The 21,217-nt window shown below is 38.3% G+C and overlaps 7 protein-coding genes across 8 annotated transcripts in view; 2 read left to right on the forward strand and 5 right to left on the reverse strand.

Annotated features, from left to right (window-relative positions):
* On the reverse strand, window positions 1-3,807 carry tspan3a (tetraspanin 3a). The gene is made up of 7 exons (XM_010772474.1): window positions 3,610-3,807; window positions 2,588-2,779; window positions 2,208-2,282; window positions 1,898-1,999; window positions 1,644-1,796; window positions 1,452-1,535; window positions 1-809 (listed from the first exon to the last, which is right to left on the reverse strand). Exons 1-7 carry the CDS (start codon window positions 3,679-3,681, stop codon window positions 717-719), a joined length of 771 nt encoding a protein of 256 aa, XP_010770776.1. The 5' UTR covers window positions 3,682-3,807; the 3' UTR covers window positions 1-716.
* Window positions 3,808-4,928: 1,121 nt separating this feature from the next.
* ch25hl1.2 (cholesterol 25-hydroxylase like 1, tandem duplicate 2) lies at window positions 4,929-7,286 on the reverse strand. The gene is given in 4 exon segments (XM_010772479.1): window positions 4,929-4,999; window positions 5,002-5,313; window positions 5,316-5,454; window positions 7,281-7,286. Coding segments are annotated over 4 exon segments (528 nt in total).
* On the forward strand, window positions 6,827-11,628 carry LOC104946603 (uncharacterized). Its single transcript, XM_010772475.1, has 12 exons — window positions 6,827-7,001; window positions 7,666-8,280; window positions 8,780-8,839; window positions 8,948-9,000; window positions 9,082-9,226; window positions 9,338-9,714; window positions 10,046-10,274; window positions 10,365-10,479; window positions 10,650-10,767; window positions 10,865-10,976; window positions 11,205-11,317; window positions 11,455-11,628. Exons 2-12 carry the CDS (start codon window positions 7,675-7,677, stop codon window positions 11,522-11,524), a joined length of 1,998 nt encoding a protein of 665 aa, XP_010770777.1. The 5' UTR covers window positions 6,827-7,001; window positions 7,666-7,674; the 3' UTR covers window positions 11,525-11,628.
* An 85-nt stretch (window positions 11,629-11,713) lies between these two features.
* Window positions 11,714-13,100, forward strand: ch25hl1.1 (cholesterol 25-hydroxylase like 1, tandem duplicate 1). The gene has a single exon (XM_010772480.1). It carries the CDS (start codon window positions 12,213-12,215, stop codon window positions 13,098-13,100), a length of 888 nt encoding a protein of 295 aa, XP_010770782.1. The 5' UTR covers window positions 11,714-12,212.
* Window positions 13,101-13,234: 134 nt separating this feature from the next.
* kti12 (KTI12 chromatin associated homolog) lies at window positions 13,235-17,183 on the reverse strand. Of its 2 annotated transcripts, none has more exons than XR_798470.1 (9): window positions 16,993-17,169; window positions 16,180-16,231; window positions 16,037-16,089; window positions 15,889-15,944; window positions 15,703-15,782; window positions 15,441-15,600; window positions 15,254-15,316; window positions 14,414-14,482; window positions 13,235-13,889 (listed from the first exon to the last, which is right to left on the reverse strand). XR_798470.1 is itself a non-coding variant. In XM_010772476.1 (9 exons), the coding sequence occupies exons 1-9, from the start codon at window positions 17,056-17,058 to the stop codon at window positions 13,746-13,748; spliced, it is 828 nt and encodes a 275-aa protein (XP_010770778.1). In that variant the 5' UTR covers window positions 17,059-17,183; the 3' UTR covers window positions 13,683-13,745. The 2 variants fall into 2 exon arrangements, 1 of the variants encoding a protein (XP_010770778.1); XM_010772476.1 differs by having other exon boundaries at window positions 13,683-13,889; window positions 16,908-17,183.
* Window positions 17,184-17,556: 373 nt separating this feature from the next.
* Window positions 17,557-18,289, reverse strand: nmba (neuromedin Ba). The gene is made up of 3 exons (XM_010772477.1): window positions 18,108-18,289; window positions 17,854-18,031; window positions 17,557-17,766 (listed from the first exon to the last, which is right to left on the reverse strand). Exons 1-3 carry the CDS (start codon window positions 18,268-18,270, stop codon window positions 17,763-17,765), a joined length of 345 nt encoding a protein of 114 aa, XP_010770779.1. The 5' UTR covers window positions 18,271-18,289; the 3' UTR covers window positions 17,557-17,762.
* Window positions 18,290-18,593: 304 nt separating this feature from the next.
* The window catches only part of znf592 (zinc finger protein 592), an 8,657-nt gene continuing 6,033 nt past the window's right edge, over window positions 18,594-21,217 (reverse strand). Inside the window, exons 7-9 of the mRNA XM_010772478.1 lie at window positions 21,090-21,205; window positions 20,845-20,986; window positions 18,594-20,754 (exon numbers count right to left, since the gene is read on the reverse strand). Coding sequence (XP_010770780.1) covers window positions 20,251-20,754; window positions 20,845-20,986; window positions 21,090-21,205 — 762 coding nt within the window. The 3' untranslated portion in view covers window positions 18,594-20,250. The remainder of the gene's footprint in view (window positions 20,755-20,844; window positions 20,987-21,089; window positions 21,206-21,217) is intronic.

The following is a 21,217-nucleotide window of genomic DNA, read 5'->3' on the forward strand; positions in this document are numbered from 1 at the left end:
TACATTTCAAACTTTTCCAACATTTTATTTACAGTCTTGAGTCTCGCTATTGTTACAGAACAGCAAATCAAAATTCCAAAACTACCTTCAGTGGACTGTGGAGAAAAAAAAACAACAGCTGTAGGACAAAGTTCAGCTTGAGTTAAGAAGACATTACTAAAAATCCCAAATGTTGATGGGGGGAAAAACCCATAAAGCTGCATGCACACATTTGCGACTGACTTGGGCTGTTGAGGTGATTTTTTCTTGACAGTAAACTGCTGGTAAAAGTTGAGGTTTCAACTAAACTGAGCTATAATAGTTATAGTAGTAGACTTAGAACGGTAGTAGCAGTAGTAATCGTGGAGGTAAACGTATTTAATTCAAATGTCATTGAAGTACAGGATAGGTTGAAATATAAAATATTGTAAGCCATACACATAGTGCAAACTAACATGAGGAAATGACCCTGTCCACATTTTACTCCATACATTGTATACAATAAAAGGTGTCATGCCCTTGTGCCATCCTCAGAGCAACAGAATGCTTTCTACATCTCATTTACAGTGACCATTAAAGAATTTGATCTATAGCTTTTTTGGGAAAAACAGGTAAAATATGTAACCTAAGTGTGGTTGGTGATTAGGGTTAGTTTTGTAATAGATTGTTTGTATGCTGTCACCAAAGACACATGTTTATTCTGAAAGTGATTGTTATGGAGAGAAATGTGTTTTCCTTCATGCATAGGTGCCCCCAGTAATAAGAAGCTCATACGCAGGATCTCTGCTTCTGCGGCACAGCACGACACAGGCACACAACATCCCCAGCATCTAGAAGTAAGAGAAAGACAACTTAGTAGGGGTTTACAAATCTTCTTTTTTGCTGATCAGTTACAACGCTTCAGAAATATTAGGGCCTCGTGGAGTCTCACTGTAGTTGTGTTACTCAAGCTATTTTGTTTGGAATCAATAATATAAAAACACCAATAGTGAGACGGAAAAAAGAAAAGGAGCGGAATAAAAAACGGTCAAACATTTTGGGAAATAAACTCCTTGCTTTCCTGCTGAGAGATAGACCAATTCCACTCATGGTTGAATGGTAAATATGTAGATGGAGTCAGGAGACTGTTAGCTTAGTTTGGACAAAAAAACTAGAAAGACATAAGCTTTATGCTAAGCTAATTTTAGGCGGTTGGCTGTAGCCTTATATTATTCAGACAACCTTGAGGGTAATATTGATCTTCTCAGGCAAGTAGAATTGTTAATGTGTTTTTTTTGTTAATCATACTGAAAGTACCTTTGTTTTAAAAACACAATGATAATGCTGCTGACATTAATCAAATGATTTCACTACTTAAAACGCAGAGCCTGTTAGTCAAGAACCAATAGATTTAAATCAATATGGCAAAGGTCCAGTAAATAAAAATACAGATTCTACAGAGAGCTGGCGAAGTTGTATAAAAAGGGACATACCTGGATGGTAGCAAATGTCAGGGCAGCCCAGATGACATACATCATGATCTCCTCCATCTTTTTCACAACCAGAGCTTCACATCCCTACACACACAGAATAAGTTCAAATATACAAAACTATAGCAACAGAATCCTCTTTAAAGTAAGAAGTGTTTGGTATAAGAAAAACGTGACATGTAAAGGTTGTTTTACTTCTTGGTAGAGATCTGCATGGCGAGTGAGGGACCCCGTGCAGCTTACAACGTTATTTTTGCAACAGCTGATGGGTACGCTGTTGTTTTTGGATTCTTTATACCACTGTGTATTCTGCCAGTCTGAGTAATTGTGGATGCCACAACACTGAAGCTGTAAAAATGCACAAACAATGGAAAAATTACTGTCAAATACTTGCTTACTCAGGATAAGACTAAAAGAATTAAACAATAGTATCATTATATCCGACTCACCTGTCTCTGAATGTAGTCGATGGCACGGCTCTGGGCATTGCTGTTGGTGCCATTGTACTCATCGTACACTTTCTTGATAGAAACATTAACTTCATGTTCAACCTGCCAATGGTTAAGAAGGGTGAGACATTTGATGACACATCTCACATACGAACATGATTGTAATTCTACAGTTTTTCCTTCCCTAATAGGTGGACTATTTGATATAAATGCAGTCCATTTAGCTGGAAGACTTACGGGGTTACAGGTTATGCTTCAAATAAAGCCAAGAAAAACAAACATGTGCCGTCTTGTTTTTTTACTTTCTCACCTTTGCTCTGTAAACATATCCGAGAACCACCACTGCCACTTCCGTCAAGAAAACCAGCATGAGAATGACAACAAACTGTGGATTGAATTTCAAAATGTGAGACAACAGACACTTACTTTACATGCATACAAGTAAAAATAGGGTTGTCATATCCTTTGGCATGTTCAAGTTATACAGAATACAACCACTAACGACTTACTCTATGTAAAATAACACAAAGCAATTATCAGGTTTTACATGTTTATGCCTTGTTTTAATGCATCCTTAAGCCCCACTCTTCTCTTCATTATGTTTCAAAGTTTATCTTTGATTACTCATCAATACTTAAATGCTTTAGTATCCCAATCTACCATGCTAAACCTATAAACTAATTAACTAACCGTTGTAAGACCACAGTAGCTCTCTCTCACTGTAGCGTAGCATCCAATCAGCCCAATAATGAAAAGGAGGGCTCCAACTGCTATAATGGTCACTGCTGGGATGAGGGTGTACACATCTTCAAAGAAGTGATCGTAGTCATCAAAAGTAACGAAAACATAGGCTCCAACATAGCACAGGATACCAGCGGCAGCCTGAGGGTGAAATAAACATCAACATTTCATTAAGTGATTGGTTTCTGAATGTATATTGTTTGTTTGTCAGAATCTAACATTCAGCAGCATACCATAGGCCTTTATCATTACAGACATAACACTTATCCTCAGTGGTGGAAAGTGACCTAGAACACAATTCTACCCGAGTACAAACTTTAGGTACTTGAATATTTCCACTTTATGCAAAACATTTGCATGTGATTTTTCTAGAATTGATTTAAAATGAGTTCCACTTCAAAATGCTGCAACATCTATATATTATGTTGTATTCATAATTGAAATATGTTACTATGGTAAGGTAAGTTTATTTATATAGCACATTTTCAGACAGAGGCAATTCAAAGTGCTTTACATCAACATTAAGGTACAATAGTTAAGAGAGAAGACAAAAGAAATAAACACAATAAATAAAACTAGTAACTAAACATTTCAAATAAACATAGTAGCCTACATTATTGCATCCAAAATGTAGAGGAGTTGAATAAGTATCCTATATAGAGTAGCCTGGAGCACTTTTACAAATTTGTATTAAGCACAAACATTACATTTACTAACTGTAAAACGTAGTGAAAGGTGCTCCAATTAACATCGACTTAAATCATTAAATCTTGAAAATCGTAAGTCTTTCCCATAACTTCCTCAAACTAATCCCTCCTTGGATAAACAAAGGTGTGCTGCCTCAGCTAGCCCAACAGCTGACTTCACTCACACATATGCTACCATAGCTACAAACAGCTAGCATTGCCGCACACAACTAGCGAGTGACGCACGTTTAAAAAACCTCCACGTCATTAAACCTCCAAACTCACCCAAAATATCAGGTTGAGAAAGACCAGGACGGTCTTTGACGAGGTAATGCCGCACTGTCCCATCTTCAGCATAGGGGTTGAAAGCAGTACGTGTTGGAAATGAGTCTGACTGCAGGTTTCTACTCTGACATGTCCCGGGCAGCTGCACCGCTCATTCCAGCACTGTATCACTGGATCGGCCTGCGCCGGCGCGGAGACGCAGGCAGTGCCACCGCTCTCTTTATACATCCATGAGTGCCATTATACAATCTATGGTGCCAACAATACAAACACAAAAGCAATTTGGGGAAATGTCTTGTTCATAAAAAGAAATTAGCTGACTCCAAACCAAATTTTGAACAATTTGACCAAGAATTAAAACAATCTTAGCACTATTAAAAACCTTTTGAATAAAAAGGTAATCAAAACGAATTGTGTATTTAACAAATATAAAAATTTAATTATGAAAATGTATGTCTTTTTTGTTTGTATTTGTTTATTATATACATGTATTATTTGTATACAAAATGTATAATGTTTAAAAATGTTCTAGAATAAATATAGGGGGAAAACCAATTACAGTAGTTTCGTCTTGTCAACTTATAGCCATAATTGATATAATACTATTGAGAACTATTAAAGTAAAAATGATCTAACCCTTTGAACTGGCAATTGGAGAACTTCCAGCACTTCTGACATCTAGTGGTGGAAAAATATAGTGCCATTTGCACCTGCTTTCCCTTATACATAAAACATTTTAAGTATACTGTATCATCAGTATCACCACTAAGAGATCACTGGTCTGATTACATGAATTCGAAAATAAATGTGATTTGCGTGTCAGCGGTGATTTATAGTTAAAAAAGGAAAAAAGTTATTCACTAAATATCATGACTGTATGCTGGTATTGTTTCAATTTACATAAAGCTTGAATAAATCATTGATAAATATAACTTACAAATATACATATACAACTTGAATATCAATAGCCCCACCGGATTTAAGAACAATTAAAACAATTGAAATAGTCTAAAGATACTGCCCCTTTTGCCAAAAACAAACAAACATTGCAGTCGTTTTTCTGTTAACTGGTTTAGGAAAGTAAAACAAATGAGACGAAGGTTCATACTGTTTGGACACTATATTGTGCACATAGTTAAAATGATTATGTAAAGATTTTTCTAAATACAATACAGTGACACGACTCCTTTTCATTGCAAGGTAAAAATGTAGATTTATTTTAAAGTCTCAATTCTTCACATTTGACCATCCACATGGTTTGGAAAAAACAAACAGACATATACAAGCTTATCACTAGCTGCTACCAATAGTAAAGCAGTTTACTTTATAGCAGTAGAGAAGCTGAAATCAGCATGCGTACCAAATATCCTATCCCAGTGACTAAAGTGACATCATGTTAGCTGGGTACTCCATAAATGCCGTAAATGGTATAAGGCGGGATAAGGTGGGATGTGGACCAAGGGAAATCATAGCCACAGTGATCCTCAATCGAAACGTAGACATGCACAACCATGAAGACCCATGTAGTGAGCATGCGGTTTCTCAGGAGAGTGGTCCAAAAGCCCACTGTGACCAGCTCCCAGCCACCCAGGCACTGAGTGGCTAAAGCAAAGGGAGATGAGTATTCATGATGGATAGCATGGAAAGTTGCATACAGCCAGTGGATCCTGTGATGGAGCAGTTGTCAGATAAAGTATTGGAAGTGAGGAGGAGGTTGCTTATCAACCCAGCAATTAGCTCCAGCAGGGAGGGAGCCTGTTCTGACAGATCAACAGGGGGCCTCCATGTCCACTGGGCCACTGATGCTGGGAGCACAAGAAACACATGGTTGTACAAGGTGACCCCCTGCACAGTGCAGCAGTGGGATCATGGGAGAAAGATGGCTGTAGGACGACGGCTAGGTTGGATCTTCAATTGCTGGACCCAGGCCCATCTTTCTCCCATGATGTCACAAACAAGCAAAGAGTAGTTTCCTAGGCATCTCATCCAAAGATCTACGCTGGTTACTGCAACATCCACTAAGTGAATATTAAAATGTCTGAGGAATGTCGATGTTCCAGACAGAAACAGCGACAATGGGTGAAGACTTTGTCCCATCGGTGTCTGCTTGACTCTCTGCTATCAAGTGACAACCGGGTGCAACATTTCAACAAACTATTCATACTCCATGGGTGACTGGTAACGTATAGCTCCCCACATTATACATTTTTCAGTAAGGGGAGTATTATTAAAATCCAATTGTATCTTTCTTAGTGCCAAATCTCTGCTCAAGTGGAGTTTATTTTTCCTTTACACAAATACACACTGGAATGATCACAGTTGGAACAAACAAAGGAAAGGTCAGAAAAGAGACACAAAAATCACACTTTGAATATCACCACAGAATAATAACATTGCACAAAATAAGCATCAAAATTTATAGAATGTATATTATAGTTCCTATTTGTTTGGTCCAGTTAAAAGTACTATGTATTGCACTACATATTTTACCAGCAAAACTATTTTATGCAAACCAAGTATGCAATCTGGACAATATTTAATGTCAAATGTAAAAACATATTAATATCAATGTATGAAAAATAGGAGATACATGTTATGAAACGACCTATAAATCGGCTTAAAGACATGTCTTAGAACAGCTATGTTATGGTGTAATTGTGTTCCACAAGAATGAACTTTGAACCTCAGCCTTTAAACCAACATATGTTTTAAGTCGGTTTGTGCTCTGCAAGTTAATCTATTTCCTATAAAGATCATGCAAGATGATCCAGAACAGCTAAATAGATCCAAAGGAACAATTGTCAAGACCTGTAGGAAGATCATTGTGGCAGTCTGATCTGTGCCACCGGTCTACCTGACCAGGCTGACAGCGAACCGGACTCTGCCTGGATACATCTTATTATGTCATGTTATCTCAAAGATTTGCCAAATACAATATATATTGATGGATGTTCATGACTGGCTATATGCTGTTGTCTCTGCTTTGTAATTCTGTCTGTTTGTTTCTACAATTTGTCATATTGTTTAATATGCTGTAGGCCTACTACAAATTCCCCCTTGAAGGAATAATATAGTTGTTTTAGTCTAAAGTCTAGTCAAGAATGAACTTTAACCCTCTTCAAAATTCACCCACTTAATTTTACATTCCCAAACAGTAGAGGGCGACAAAACAAATGTATATGCGCTTTTAAGGACCTTTCCGGGGAGCTTGTAAACATATCTCTCATACTCATTACATATACTTTTCTATATAATATATAAACGAGCAGAAAATTGTTTCCCCAATCGATTCGGAGTCATTTCTGTCGCACTTTCTCTTTACACATCCATGACGTAATTACGTATACAACTTCCTGTATCATTTGAAAGTGCAATAACCTGACAGTTAGCAGGTAAGGCGACTTTAAAACGGTATTTCTTTAACCCTTGGTCTTATTATTTCACTGAATAAACGTAAGAGCAGATCCTCTTGTGTATTTAAAGTAATTTTAACTTAGCTAGCTAAGCTATTTTAAACAATAAAGGAGAATGCCTATGTTGTTATGAGAGTAGGCTCCGAACCCAATCTAAAACGTATCGGCGATTCTAGATTTATACATATTATACATAATTCCCTTAGAGATTCTCAATAAATTACTGTTTGAATTACACTTTAATGTTATCTTAAATACCTCCATGATTACTTTCCCATATTAGTGAAAATGATGCTTAAAAAAGTATAACGTCTTATGGCACACCTCATTTTGATTAGTGATGATAGATACATTGTATAACTACACTGGACAAATGTGTCTTGATTTTAAATATATATATATATATGTATTGCATATATACAAGTACAACATGGCTCTTTTTCTTGGATTTTATTGCTATAAGGATTCTGCAAGTAGCTTCTAATATTTTAAGGAAAATTCACAGATTTTCTTTGGAAAGTTTCACATTCTTTCCTATTACTTCCATGATATTAAGACCGAGTGACTCCAAATCCATATGCATTTATATATAGTGTTTACATGTAAAGAAGTAGAGGATAATCTGTGTTTATGCTATTCACAGGTGATAACAATGAAGGAGAACGGTGAGGAAGATTTGGGTGATTCAGCGCCTGCGCTTAATACACAGCCGATCTGTCGCTTCTTTTCTCAAGGAAGACAATGCAATTATGGGAAGAAATGCAGATTCCAACATATAAGAGATGATGTCAAAGCTCATGAGAAGAAAACCATCAGGACACCCAGTCAGTCAGATGTCACCTTTCTAAACTCAGACGTCCCTGGAGGACATTTGGGGAAGAGGCCTGCTCAGAATAGTAACTCCAGGGTTGGTCCGGCCTCTGTCCGCCGTCCCTGTCGCTACTTTATCTCAGGCCACTGCAGCATGGAAGACAGGTGTCGCTTCTGGCATCCTCCACAGTTTCCTCAAGAGGATGACCAGACTGTTTCTGGTAATTACCCAAGACCTGCGCAGAGGATGCCACCCGTACCCCGTCCAGGCATTCTCCAGGAGGTCAAGCTGTGTGACCTTACAGAGGATGTGACCAAGCAGCTACGAGACACAGAGATCAATCAGTTAAAGAAGCGGTTTCCCAAAGAACAGCTGATTATTCAGGAACGAAGTGATGGCATGCTTACCTATTACAGAGCGACTGTAGAGGCCACTGATCCAGACTGGGTAAGCTTTCTCCTTCACCTACTTTCTCCTCTCTCCCCTGAAAGCTTAGAGCAAAAACCCCACCTGCACTTTACTTCTATAATACAGTACAGCTCAGTTTTAATTAGTTGAACAAAACGTCTTGTGAGGGAGAATGTATTTAGAAAAACAGTTCTAAATCCTAACACCAAATCAAGAACCATTCCTGTTATACTGTGACATCACCATTGGCAACTTTACTTAGCAAGTGTGATTTGTAATACGTACTGAACGGCTTGTGATTTATATCAATTGAACTACACAAATGAGATTGAATTAAGCCTATTCAGTTAATCTCTGATTAAACTATTTGGACTAATTTCAAAATAAATAATTTAGAAAGATATATTTGCTTTTCCACAATTATCTTATGGTGTTTCTTAGCCACTGACAACCATAAAACGTTAAACATGAAATACATAAATGAAAGAAATGGAAAAACATTATTCTTTATTGTATTAACTCTTTGTTTAACTTATAGCCTTTTGATCTGAAAGCAGTCGACATCATGGTCAGCTTCCCGGAAAGTTACCCCCAGGAGGTAAGGACCACTGCTTACTTTTACAGACTTTGTAATACTGTGTACACTATACTGTAAATGGTTGACATGAAAAGAACACTTCCTCATCACTTTGATCCATTCTTTTAGATTTTCACATTGGACATACCGTTGGATCAAGAGCTGCCCCTAATCATGTCAAGGTACAGCAAGTACAGTTTGTTTAAATATTTAACATACAGAGTGATTGGTGTTGACATGTACCCACATCCCTGTCTACATAGGCATGTACAGCAAGCATCACTGCAGTGGCTTCAAGCTAAGCATGCAACCAACCAGCTGATGGGAAAGGTAGAACTGCTCTTCCGGCCTTTTCTTCGTTGGCTGGATCGTAGTTTGGAGAGATTGTTCACTGAGGGAGCCCGGCAGGTGAGACTAACGGGAGATTGGACATTTTGTGTTTTCCCTTTTAAATGTACCCAAAGAACCTGTAGATAACTATTTCCTTCATGTAATGCATTTTCTTCAATGTTTTGGCAGTTGAAGAAAGACGTTGATTTAGAAAAAGCTGGATTGCAGTTCATATCGTACCAGGAGCTCCAGGCAACAGTGTGTGAAAGATCTGGGAACGATTCATCTGACACCGCTGCTGCAGATGAGGATGACAGTGATGAAGGAAAGCTGGAATACACAGAGGGGGAGAAAACTGAGGAGGGAGGAATAATGGGTCAGCAGGATGGCTCAGGTTGTGATAGAGGGCAGCAGCAGGAGGAAGAGGAAGCCGGGCGCCTGGTGGAGAACATTAAGATCAGTGATCCCCGCAGAGGCACCGAGGTGAAGCTGCTGGGACTGATGCTGGGCGAGAACACAGCCACCGTAGTGGCCCATCAAATCACTGTTTGTCTTCAATGTAACAGGCAAGAACAAAGAGCTACAAACGTTTTAATGAGAATAACACACAATTGATAGCTGAAAACTGTTAAACACCTGAACTTTTGAAAGTTCACATTCATCCGTCTGCAACTTACAAATTATATGTATCTAATATATAATATTCAAATTACTTAGACTCTCCTTGCACTATTTGTATTCTATTTTATTTGTATTACTTGCACTATTTTCACTATTTTGTCTGTTTTTATTACGTTGCACCGTTGGATGAGCCTGTGACCTAAGGTTGTCATTGACATCTACACTGTTGAATTGAATTGAATCTTGAAATCTTGACTGTTTGTGTGCTGTCTGCAGGTGTAAGGTAACTGCAGACCTGACCCTGACTGGAAGGAACCCCTGCACGGCTCAGTGTGAAAAGTGCAGTGCTAGCATCAATGCTGCATTCAGGCCCTGCATGCTGCACCATTACAGCGATGTCCTGGGGTACCTGGACCTCCACAATGCTGCGCCTGTTGACCTTGTGCTACAGGACTGTGATCTCATAGTGGGATGCCTCAGCTGCTCCCAGGAGAGCCCCGTGCAGGTGATGGAACATACAAGCACCATTTTTGAAAAAGGTCTTGATAAGCTATGACTTCTCTAAAATGGCTTTTTTGTTTTTCCATTCCTTCAGAATGTATGCTATGGTCAAACAAAGGAGTCCAATTGTGAACACTGCCAAAGTAAACTCAGTATTCTGGCAGAGAGCACAAGATTCCAGTATATCCAGCCACGCACCAACAAAACAGGTCAGCGCTCCACTGTACTACTAAAGGGATCAGCTGTTGGCTCTCTTTCAAATATTTCGTAATGTTATGCTAGATAACGACAAACCTTTAAATCGGAGCTTTATACATATGTAATAACGTATACCTGCAGACCACCAATGAAAATATGTTTATTTATTCCCTTTGTGTAGGTTCGAGTTCAGGTCCTGTTTATAATAAGACGATAAGAGATCCTGCTGTGCAGAAAGGGAAGCCGCTGCCAGAAAAAGGATCATGCAAACATTACAAACAGAGCCATCGCTGGCTAAGGTATCATCCTAACTGTGTCCCATCTCATTTCACATCAAAGCTCTAAAAGAAAATGCATAGTATGTTGAAAGCTTTGTGCCCCTGACTGTGCACTCAGGTTTCCATGCTGCGGACGGGCTTACCCCTGTGATGGTTGCCATAATGAGGACCAGGACCACCCTATGGAACTAGCCACCAGAATGATCTGTGGCTACTGTGCCAAAGAACAGGTGACCTGTAACCACTGAGATACTAAGACTTTATTTTTGCAGAGGGAAATTGCTGAAATAGTTTATACTGCTAGACTCAGTTCGCTGACAAGAAAACAGCCCAGTCTAATATCCTAGGTCACCAACCTTCAAGGCATCACTAGAAAGGAGAATAACAGTCAGTGTCTGAAAACATGAATGCATAAGGCTCTGAATTTCATTTCATTTGACATCATTTGTCTGTTGTAGCCGTACGGCAATGGAAAGCCGTGCAGCAGCTGTGGAAGCATGATGACGAGAGGCACACGCACCAGCCACTGGGAGGGGGGACTGGGCTGCAGAAGCAAAGTTCAAATGAGCAGGTAAATGTATCTAACAACACTAAGGTCCACATTTCTCAATATTGTTATTATTAAAACACAACGGTAGCAGTAGTTTTAACTGTTCAAAAAGAGTGTTTATTTCAGTGGTTTAATTTTGACTTTTTTCTTCTTTTCAGAAATGATCGACATAAATATGCCAACACCAACAAAACGATTTCCAGGAAAGCTGTCAGTGTGAAGAAGTAGTTGTGAAGAAGAGCATTTCTGCATTGATTTGTTAAAATACATTAAAACATGCATGATTTCAATGAAATGGTTGCGAATTGTCCCCAATAAATCATGTTGATGATCATTCAGTGTGGTTGTGAGAAGTGTTCTTGGTTTTTCGTCTGCATGGACTTGTGATTTTGTATTCAAATCAGGAACATGTTCAAGGTTTAACTGTGTTATTTATGTTTAACATATTATAATCAGATTAACATAATAAGTACTAAATAAATGCCTGTAGGCAAAATATCCAGATTACAAGGTTTCTTAAAAGATAACAAGATCAATTCTAGTAGATTGACAGTGCAAGAAAAGAGATAGATGCTGATTTAAGTTATTAAAGTTGTGTCTCCCCATTTCATGATGTATGAGCTTAAGGTATCAAGGAGTTAAGTGCTAAGCTAAGCTTTCCTTAGTGTTGACACATACCATTACCTGTGTTTACCAACACTTTAAATAAGCAGTTGTTTGGTCATTTCATTTTTAAAATTCTGATAAATATCTGTAAAGCCAAACGAGCCAATTCTGCAAATCAGATTAGAAACAAAGCTATTGGGTCAAATTTCACTTTTTCACAATTTGCCCTCCTTCCTTCCATGCGTCACACTTTGTACCGGTTTAACAGTTTAGAGCTTTTGTTAATCTTCTAGTGACTGATCCCCTTCCAATGACCTTAACTATAAAAATGGTAGTAACTCTGTTGAGCCTGAGCTGCCTTCAGTGGTACCACAGCGAGATGTTGAACATCAGTGAGGAGCTGCTCCAGCCCCATCAGGGCGACCGTGTTCTGCAGCCACTCTGGAATTATTTGCTTTTCCAACATCTGCCTCTCATCTCTTCTCCATTTTTCCCTGTCCTGCTCGCCGCCTCCTGCTATTTCCTCTGCAGCATACCTTTTGCTGCACTGGACCTCTTGGGAGAAAGAGTGCCTTTGTTCTATCAGTACAAGATCCAAGCAGGCAGGCAGCCAACAGTGAGAATGATGCTCAAGAGCTTAATGACAGCACTTTATAACCACATATTCTTTGTTCTGCCCGCTGTAATAATGACCATGTGCATACTGCCTGCACCAATACTGCCCCAGGATGCTCCTAACCTGTATGAGGTATTCATTGACGGACTGGCAATACTTCTCCTTTTTGACACACAGTACTACATTTGGCATTTCGTACATCACAAGCATCCCCAGCTTTACAGGTGGATTCATTCAGTCCACCATGAATACATGGTGCCTTTCTCATGGTCCACTGAGCACCTTAGCCCCACAGAACTGATGACAATCGGACTCTGGAGCAACCAGGACCCCCTTATTCTGAAATGCCACCCATTGACCGCATGGTGTGTCACAGTTTTCAGTATCTGGATGTCTGTGGAGGACCACATAGGCTATGACCTGCCATGGAGTCTCAACCACCTCGTGCCTTTTGGTCTGCTGGGGGGGGCACCGGCTCACGACATGCACCACCAGAAGCCGAACAGCAACTACGCTCCTTTCTTCAGCCACTGGGACAGACTCTTTGGCACCGCTGTTGCTTTGGAGAAAAAGACTCTGTAACTGTATCAAACCAAAATCATTATTATATTTTGAATTACTATATATTTTACAGCGCTTGTTGCCTCATGTTTGGCAATGTGAGATAAACTTTGTTTTAAAGGTTTATTTTTTATGGCATTTCTTTCAATAAAATCAATATCTTATAATCTTGCACTTTTGTAAATATTGTTGTTGAACTGAACTCTTGTATTATTTAAATAATTGGAAAAAAGCTTTCCCATCATTTTCCGCCTCAATCTTCTTACATAATAATACACAATCATTGAGAGGGATTTCTTCCAAGAGCTTTACTCAGTGGTACTTATAGTATGCTACAAATCCGACAGCAATAAGAAGCTTTTTCAAAAAACCAATTCATACTTGTTGAGCTTGTCACCAAGAGGTCAAGCAGAGTAAAAGGGGAATTAGGGAAACTCTTGCTTATATAAGGAGGAGCTAATTTTTGTAGAATTCATTACAAAAATAAAAAAGGATTCAAATGTAAACTAGTTGGAATATTACACAACTGCATAAGGAGTCAATTTGGCACTTAAGCTCATAAATATAACTCGACCGAATCATTGCAAAACATCACATCCAGAGAATATTATAAAATATATTTATTTGTCCCAGAAAATAAAAAAAGAGGCCAATGGTATAACAATGTCAGTGAAGACTCTTATTTAAATACTGCACAAACATGTTGGAAATGTGCCCGCTGTTCTCTGTCGGGTGCATCTTGGTGTAGCTGATGAACTGCCGCCGTAATTTCCTCAGCTCTGCCATGTTGATGCTCCTGGTGAGCTCGATGTTAAACTTTAGGTCAAGGTCATTTAAATACAAGTTGACATATAAATGTACCAACTGACCAAAAGCTTCAGAAGAAAACACTGAAAGAACATAAACTATTGAATGTCACTGACGTCAACACAAATAATGCACCTGTCAAAACAAGTTGACCAGAGCATCACCTCATTTACTTTTAAGTTCCTTTCTGCCTTGATCAACACATTTAAAAAAGTGTTTGCTTCTTTAAAAGGTCTGACACAGAGCAGCTGCCAATAAACATCCACTAATACATGACATTTGGTTTCACCCCCTGCCCCCCCCCTCCCCACACCACACCACAATACATATCCCAAAGTGTGTTATTACAAGCGAGACCTTTAACAGTGATTGCCTGCTGTGCCTTTCATTTAAGGTTGTTTGATGGACATACATTGATTCACCTTCTCCTTCAAACAAGTAATTTAATGTGGAGTATTTTGCCTCCTGCTGGTGAGGAAATGTGATTCCTTAGGAGGCAGATAATGTGCAGTCCATCAAAAGGATATCTTTTCTGTAGCTCCTGGAACTGGAACGAGGTCCCCGGGGACACTTGTCTTCTGTGCGTTACAAATTGCCTGAAATTTCAAAATGACTTTCATCACAGACATTACAAACGGAAAGTAAGGGTTTTACAAATTCAGCTAGTTGGGTATTTAGGGAGTTTTAGATCAGCAATAAAGGATCAGAATATTTAAATGGAGTGATGAAAAGTTCTTATAATTCATTTCATTTACAGGCATGTTGCAAAATGGTGAAAAGGGTGTACTCAATGGAAAATGAAGGGAACAGAGGAGATTATTTCTATTTGGCTAACAGTAGTTTGCAGACACACCCCATGAGATAAATAGGAAGATAATTACAGGAGCAAAGGTAATTAAGAGAACAAAGTAACCTTGATGTCACGTTTACCGTGGGAGGACACACTGCTGATTGCACGTCTTCAGAGATTCTGATGTCAATCAATGAGCTTCAGAAAATAGTAATGGTTTCTTCCTAATCCCTATTCCACGGCTTGTGATAACAGAAATGTTAAAAATGCTGAAAAACAAGTACCCGACCTGACATTTTCAGGATTAATTAGCAAAGAGTACAGCTTTACATTCTGATTTATTGATACAAATCTTCCCAACTGCAGGGAATTACATTTGGAACTACTTTTTTGTGCTTCTTAAATTGAAGTTTAACCAAGTATTTTTTCTGACTATAACTCCACAGTCTCTTATTTTTATTTTCAATGTGTGAGTCCCACTTTGGTGATCCTAAAGTTTGATAGAGTTCTTAAGACAGAGTGGAACCAGCAAAAACAACAAATGACCAGGAAATCAAAAGAACACATACATACGTACCATTAAGACTTCTTGTGTGATTTTGTCCAGCTCGTACAGGAAGTTTGAAGATGACAATGGTTGCTGCAGAGAAAAATAATATGTCTATGAGCATCATAGTCAAAAAGGGAGCATGACAGACATCTATTGAATATTGTAAACATGTGTAAATAAAAAAACAAGCGAAAACAGCATGGGTGTCTCTTACACTCTGTGTGGACTGGTTTGGTGGGGGTGCTTTTCTCTTGAAAAGTGCGTCAGAAATGTCTTCAAATGGAATCGTGTCGTCTTTCAGGATGGTGAAGAGAGGACTGTCCCATCGGTTTCTGGAGTCTGGAGCTTCAAATCTCAGCACTAATGCATCAAAGCTACAAAAGAAACAGCAGATGTAAGGCAACATTTTAAAACAACAATGAATGGTTTTACTTTCTGAAATGCATAGTACTATATGTTTGGGGCTTTTCACCTACATTTCCTGTGTGTACTGCTCAGCAGCATCTCTGTTGGTATTCCACGTTGTGCTCACTTCATCTGACGTCAAACAGTATACCTTGATCAAAAGAAAGCATATGATTTTTGATTTGTGTGACTACTGTTTCAGTCATAGATGTATAGATACTTGAACAAAATAATAGTTATTTCTTTAGTATGCTTACCAGGCATTGTGGTGTCTGTGCATGTTTGATGAGACAGAACAGTTCATAGCGGTAGCCTGTAAGGTATTTCGGATATAAAGTTAAGAGCATAAACACATAATGTCTTGATACTGAATCTGTAAAGCACACTACTGTTAGCTAGATGTACCTTTTATGTAATTTAGGGAATCCAAAATCACAATGTCTCCCTTGTTGACTTTCCTAAACATGCAGATAAAGATTAAAAGGTGTGCAATGGTAAAACTTCACAGACAAAAGACAAAAAACAAAAGATAGATCTGAAAAACCTACCTCTCTACTTCAGCTTTCAGAGATGCTCTGACATTTTTCTCCTTTTGGGAATCTGCAACATATTCAAAAAGGTTTAAAAGCAGCAGGAGTATGACAAAGTCCAAGGTTACTTTCTTGATTTTTTTTTTTTTGTGCTCTAATTTTTGCTATTTGCAACAAACACATATTTGTATGGATATGTGGTATAATCAATTAACTGTTTGTTCATTATAAAAAAGAAAAGTGCACATTCGAAGTTATCCATCACTATTTTATTTTCCTAACAGGGAAGAAGAAGCTGGCTGCTTATCTTACTGACATTTAAACAAGTGGAAACCAGTACCTTTCTGAGCACTTCTTTGCTAATGCATTTATCAAAATTGTTAGGGACACATTTTATTTTAACAGTCAACTTACTAGTTGTGGCAGTAATGTAATGTTATACACAAGTGTCCAAGGGACATAAGTGTGTAAATTAACAAAAAACGATTATATCCATCCTCGTATGTGCGCCTCTGTCGCAGGACTGTGATGATATTTTTGTATAATAAGATTAACTTAATGCTAGGCAAACCCTCAGTTAACAACACACAAACTCCTCAGTAGACGAAACATAAAACACGTTTCAGAAAACATATGGACTGTTTTGTGCATAGTCAAAGTGAACATGTATGAAGACTTTTAAACATGACTAAAAGGTACGTAATAAGAAAGTATGGCTAAATGGAGCTAACATGAGCTCAACTTGCCTGCATACACTGTGTTTTTCTCTACGCCCAGTGCTGCGTCACCTACAATGTGCACCTTTCTGTCCGTGTTCTGCTCAAAACACACCTTCAGCTCCTCTGCCCTTCGTGTTTTACCACTGCAGGGGTACCCACACATCACTATCAGAGGCATTGTGACTGTGATGATCACTACTGAGAGTTAGCAGCTAAACTAGCCTAGCCTACGATGGGAACCATGTATGGATTTCAACCGGATGTAATGGCAATACTTTCGGATGACAAGCGGAAGTCAAACATCTGTTTATTTTTTACCGTACCATAGTTCCTGATTTGACCACTTGTGTTTTGTTTTTGTTGGTTAATAATCTTTATTTTTTCGGTTTTTTGTTCAGAATGCCCACAGTAGTATTTCTATATATGAACATTGTTTGGAAGTGCTTATGTCTTGAAATTGGAATATTCAATAACGATTGACAAAACAACACCTGTTCTCTGACAGGATTCCTGTCCAATTTTAGCAGAAATGTTTTGTTTAATATACATTTAATAACCACATTTATTACACAAATTTTCAATAAAATTAAACAGAGTATTGCAATACAAAGGTGCATTTCAGTAAAAATGTCAACAACATGGTCTAGTTTTGAGTCGTTTTTATTTGGTGGCACTAATACATGTACATCACTGTTTCCAATAACTAACTAAGAACAAAGCAGTGCAGCTTGGCATCAAACTGTCATGTACAAATCACATTTTTTAATATTTATGTTCAAACCAAAAAGAAAACACAAGATTTCAAAAACTATTCTCTTCATCAATAGGATTTTATATGATAATGTTGGTTGAAGTGTCCTTCAAGCATGATCCCCTCCTCCTCTACCTGGATGAAAAAAGAAAAAGAAAATCAGTCTTGCAGTTGATAAATGTATGCAATAATACAAAAAATAAGGACAACAAGAACACTTACATGTCCAAAGCCTTTTTCCGTTGTGTGTCACTTTTCAGTGTCTGAAAGAGCAGTGCCTGCAGGTCTTCCACTCGGTACAGAGGACTAACAGCTCTGACTTCAGTGGGAACGTTTACATCTTCTAACGCAGACTTCATGAATGAACTATCTACAACACTTTTCTTGCCCATGAAATGCCCTTAAAAGAAATTTCAATGTTAATATAAACTGTCAAAAACAAAACATGAAATAATGCCAAAAGTGTTTTCTCTTACCTGTTGCCCACAGATTGCCTCTTGGAGCCACCTTGACCTTTGAAATTCTATTTCTCAGCTCAGTTAAATCAAGAGTAATTGAAGATGTCATTGCAATGTATGAGATAAGAATGAAAGAAGACAGGAATCCTGCTCTGCAGATCTTTTTCAAAGTGACTGTCATTCCTCAAATGTGCGCTTTGCAATTTGGTGCGGGGTAAATTCAAATCTCCTTGCTCCTGTTACTTTGGAGCCAGGCAGTTATACTGAGATAGGATGGGCTTAATATTCTAATGGCATGAAGTCATCAAGCTGTGGTCAGCTTCTTATTGGATGAATGATGCACATTAGAGAATCATGTGTCATTCTGACGATTGTAAAATATGTGACCTTAATGCAAAACCACCAATGATCACATTCAAATACCAATAAACACTTTCCTCTGCAGCATCCAATACTTAAAACACAGAAGCAAGTCTTCAACGCATACCCAAGACAGACCAGATGTATAATTAAATGCACCGATTTATTTTTTAAGTACTTTGAAGTAAACGTTACAGAAAGGCACATAGGCCACTGCATGCTGAGTAGATGTAATGGCTTAAGAAATGCTTTGAATCCAAGGTTCATTGGCTACCGTGTGAGCACAGTTTACTTTCTTATACAAGTCCTTGCAGTACAAAGTATCAAAAGTACAAATATCTTTCAACAAGCATTACAAAAGAAAAAGACATTCCTTTTCGTTTCTGCAGTTTAACAGCTGCAGTGCGGTAAATAAAGAAAAGCTTACACAACACATAAATACAAAACTTCTCTTGCCAGTTAAGTCAATATGACCATATAGCTTCGATATCATTCCCAAAGTAATTCATAAAATTGAATAATGTGGGATAGTACACATTCTATAAACACATTTTTACATTGCACTGAGATAAAAGTCTTTCATCGTTTAACAATCACTGCCATCAACATGGAGGTAGGAACTGTCACGTATTCAATACAAAACAAGAGGTGCTGCTTTACAAACCAGGAAATGTGAACAAGACGTTCCCACAAGCACTGATCTAAGAAATATCTGTTTTGAAGTCATAATAGATTCCAAATCTTTATCTGATCAAACAAGTACTGATATATAAAACACTATCTCTGATATGCCGCCAAACTTCACTTTCACACCTGCTCTGGATTATCCAAAACCATGTACCCTGATTTGACATTACATTGACTGTTCTCTTGCCTACAAAAATACAATTCTGGCAATTTGAGGTATTTTCAATACTGCTGCACCACACATCCAATACCTCTCCATATTCCCCCCATACAGAAAAAAGAAAGAAAGACATTATTTTGAAATGTTAAATAAAATACAAAGGCCAGATCTGGGAAGCCACAAATAAAATATGTTCAATAAACATAAAGACAAAAGCATTTCAGAATGCTTAAATAGAAAATACAAAGTTGTTCTATGTGTGGGCTAACATCAGAAGGCCTTGCTTAGCAAAACATCTCGCCTGTATTTAACCACAGGATAGTTTAACAAGAGACTGTTGAACAAAAATGTGGAAATACGGCTTTTAAATGAATACAGAAATATACTGTTTTGTAATAAATGGCAAATACATTTCTAACCTTGTACTGCAAAATGAATTGCAAAACAGTCATGTCGTAAAAACGGCAACCTGAATCCCCTTCAGGCGATAGTGTCTAGCATTAAATACTTAAGACAAAATTACAATTAAAATAAACATTGATTACAAAAGCAATAAGCCACCTCTTCAAATGTTACATTAAACCGATACCAAACCTAAACACTAACAGACATTCCTGAGTCTCCTCTCAGGGTGGATGCAACATTCGGAGGAAATTAACAAAGCCTCAGCTGTAATATGTGTGCAGTTGTGTCTGAAAGGCAAGATGAATATATTAACAACATGCAAAGTTAAATACAAAATAATACAAAAGTTTAACATGAATTTGTCTTATTATTTATGAAAATACTGCTTTTTATTCAATGTTAAGGATCTGCTTAAATATACCGAACGGCCTGTGAATAAATTGAGAAATAAAGAAAAATAAAGGCTCAAAAACGTCCATGCAGAATATCGAGTAACCCATGTTACTGTCACGTTAAACTGAAGATATTAAAAGCAGCTTCAGAGAGGTCTCACTGACGCAGAGAGACTGCTTGTGTCTGAGAGTGAGCGCTCAGTTTTACGTTACAGTCCGAGGTCTTGTCACAGTGCAGACTCGCTGTCTCTCCCGCCTGCGACGGCTCAGGGTCAATTAGCTCCGGTAACAAGTCATTGAACTCCTCAGTATCTGCTGAGCTAACTGGCCGATTAACCCGCTCCTTCTCCCTCGCCTCGTCCTCCTCGCCTTCTTTCTTCCCTTCATTGGGACCTTTGACTTTGTGCACAATGAAAAGATGTCTGTTGAGAGACAGCACAGATGTGAAACACAAACCACAGTGAAGGCACTGAGGAGTGTTTTCATCAGTCTTATGCTGTGGTATATGCTGCTTGAACTGTGTACTGCTTTCTGTGAGGAAGCCACATTTTGAACAGCGGAACTGAGTTTTCTGACGTTTAGCTGGAGGAGCCTCTGGACTCAAAGTGCGATCCTGTCCCTCCTCCCGGGAGTCCACCGCAGGTCCATCTGATACTAGCCCCTGAAAATCACAGAAGCCACACCCTTTATGAACATTTGTCTCCATTAGAGCTGTTATTGGTTTGATACATAAACACAATTGAATAGCTACCTTGCGCAAAGCCTTTTTTGATTCCTGGATGGCTGTTTTCGGCATTTGGCCAAGATCAGGATTTTTGATTCCATGCATTAGACTGATGTGGTTCTTCAACATCAAACTTGTTGTGAATGTTGTCTTGGTATCCGTGCAATACCTAAAAGAAAAAGATAAAAAGTGGATTTGAATGATTTACAGGGACATTTGATAATCACTCTGGGGCTGTGTTTTGTTCATTTTCAAAAGATACAAAATCTTACCAGCATGTGTAAATCTTTTTCTTTTTCCCATCATGGTCATTGCGAATATGTCTTCTCAAACTGATTGCAGAGTTGAAAGACTGCTCACAATGACGACATGGATACTTCTTTACTGACTGTTGGGGGGG

This window comes from Notothenia coriiceps, unplaced genomic scaffold, assembly GCF_000735185.1.
Source record: "Notothenia coriiceps isolate Sejong01 unplaced genomic scaffold, NC01 NC01_scaffold00011215, whole genome shotgun sequence".
In the NCBI taxonomy this organism is placed as follows: Eukaryota; Metazoa; Chordata; class Actinopteri; order Perciformes; family Nototheniidae; genus Notothenia; species Notothenia coriiceps.

Excerpts from the sequence above, each read along its gene's own strand:
- tspan3a (XM_010772474.1), bottom strand. The coding sequence starts at position 3,681 with ATGCTGAAGATGGGACAGTGCGGCATTACCTCGTCAAAGACCGTCCTG. Across the intron at positions 2,283-2,587 it reads GCTACTGTGGTCTTACAACG|TTTGTTGTCATTCTCATGCT; the intron begins GTTAGTTAATTA and ends TTCAATCCACAG. Across the intron at positions 1,536-1,643 it reads ATGCAGATCTCTACCAAGAA|GGATGTGAAGCTCTGGTTGT; the intron begins GTAAAACAACCT and ends CTGTGTGTGTAG.
- LOC104946603 (XM_010772475.1), top strand. The coding sequence starts at position 7,675 with ATGAAGGAGAACGGTGAGGAAGATTTGGGTGATTCAGCGCCTGCGCTT. Across the intron at positions 9,715-10,045 it reads GTTTGTCTTCAATGTAACAG|GTGTAAGGTAACTGCAGACC; the intron begins GCAAGAACAAAG and ends TGCTGTCTGCAG. Across the intron at positions 10,977-11,204 it reads GCTACTGTGCCAAAGAACAG|CCGTACGGCAATGGAAAGCC; the intron begins GTGACCTGTAAC and ends TGTCTGTTGTAG.
- ch25hl1.1 (XM_010772480.1), top strand. The coding sequence starts at position 12,213 with ATGACCTTAACTATAAAAATGGTAGTAACTCTGTTGAGCCTGAGCTGC.
- kti12 (XM_010772476.1), bottom strand. The coding sequence starts at position 17,058 with ATGCCTCTGATAGTGATGTGTGGGTACCCCTGCAGTGGTAAAACACGA. Across the intron at positions 15,601-15,702 it reads GAGCAGTACACACAGGAAAT|CTTTGATGCATTAGTGCTGA; the intron begins GTAGGTGAAAAG and ends TTTCTTTTGTAG. Across the intron at positions 13,890-14,413 it reads TTCCAGGAGCTACAGAAAAG|ATCGAGCTCACCAGGAGCAT; the intron begins ATATCCTTTTGA and ends CTAAAGTTTAAC.
- nmba (XM_010772477.1), bottom strand. The coding sequence starts at position 18,270 with ATGACAGTCACTTTGAAAAAGATCTGCAGAGCAGGATTCCTGTCTTCT. Across the intron at positions 18,032-18,107 it reads AGGCAATCTGTGGGCAACAG|GGCATTTCATGGGCAAGAAA; the intron begins GTAAGAGAAAAC and ends ATTTCTTTTAAG.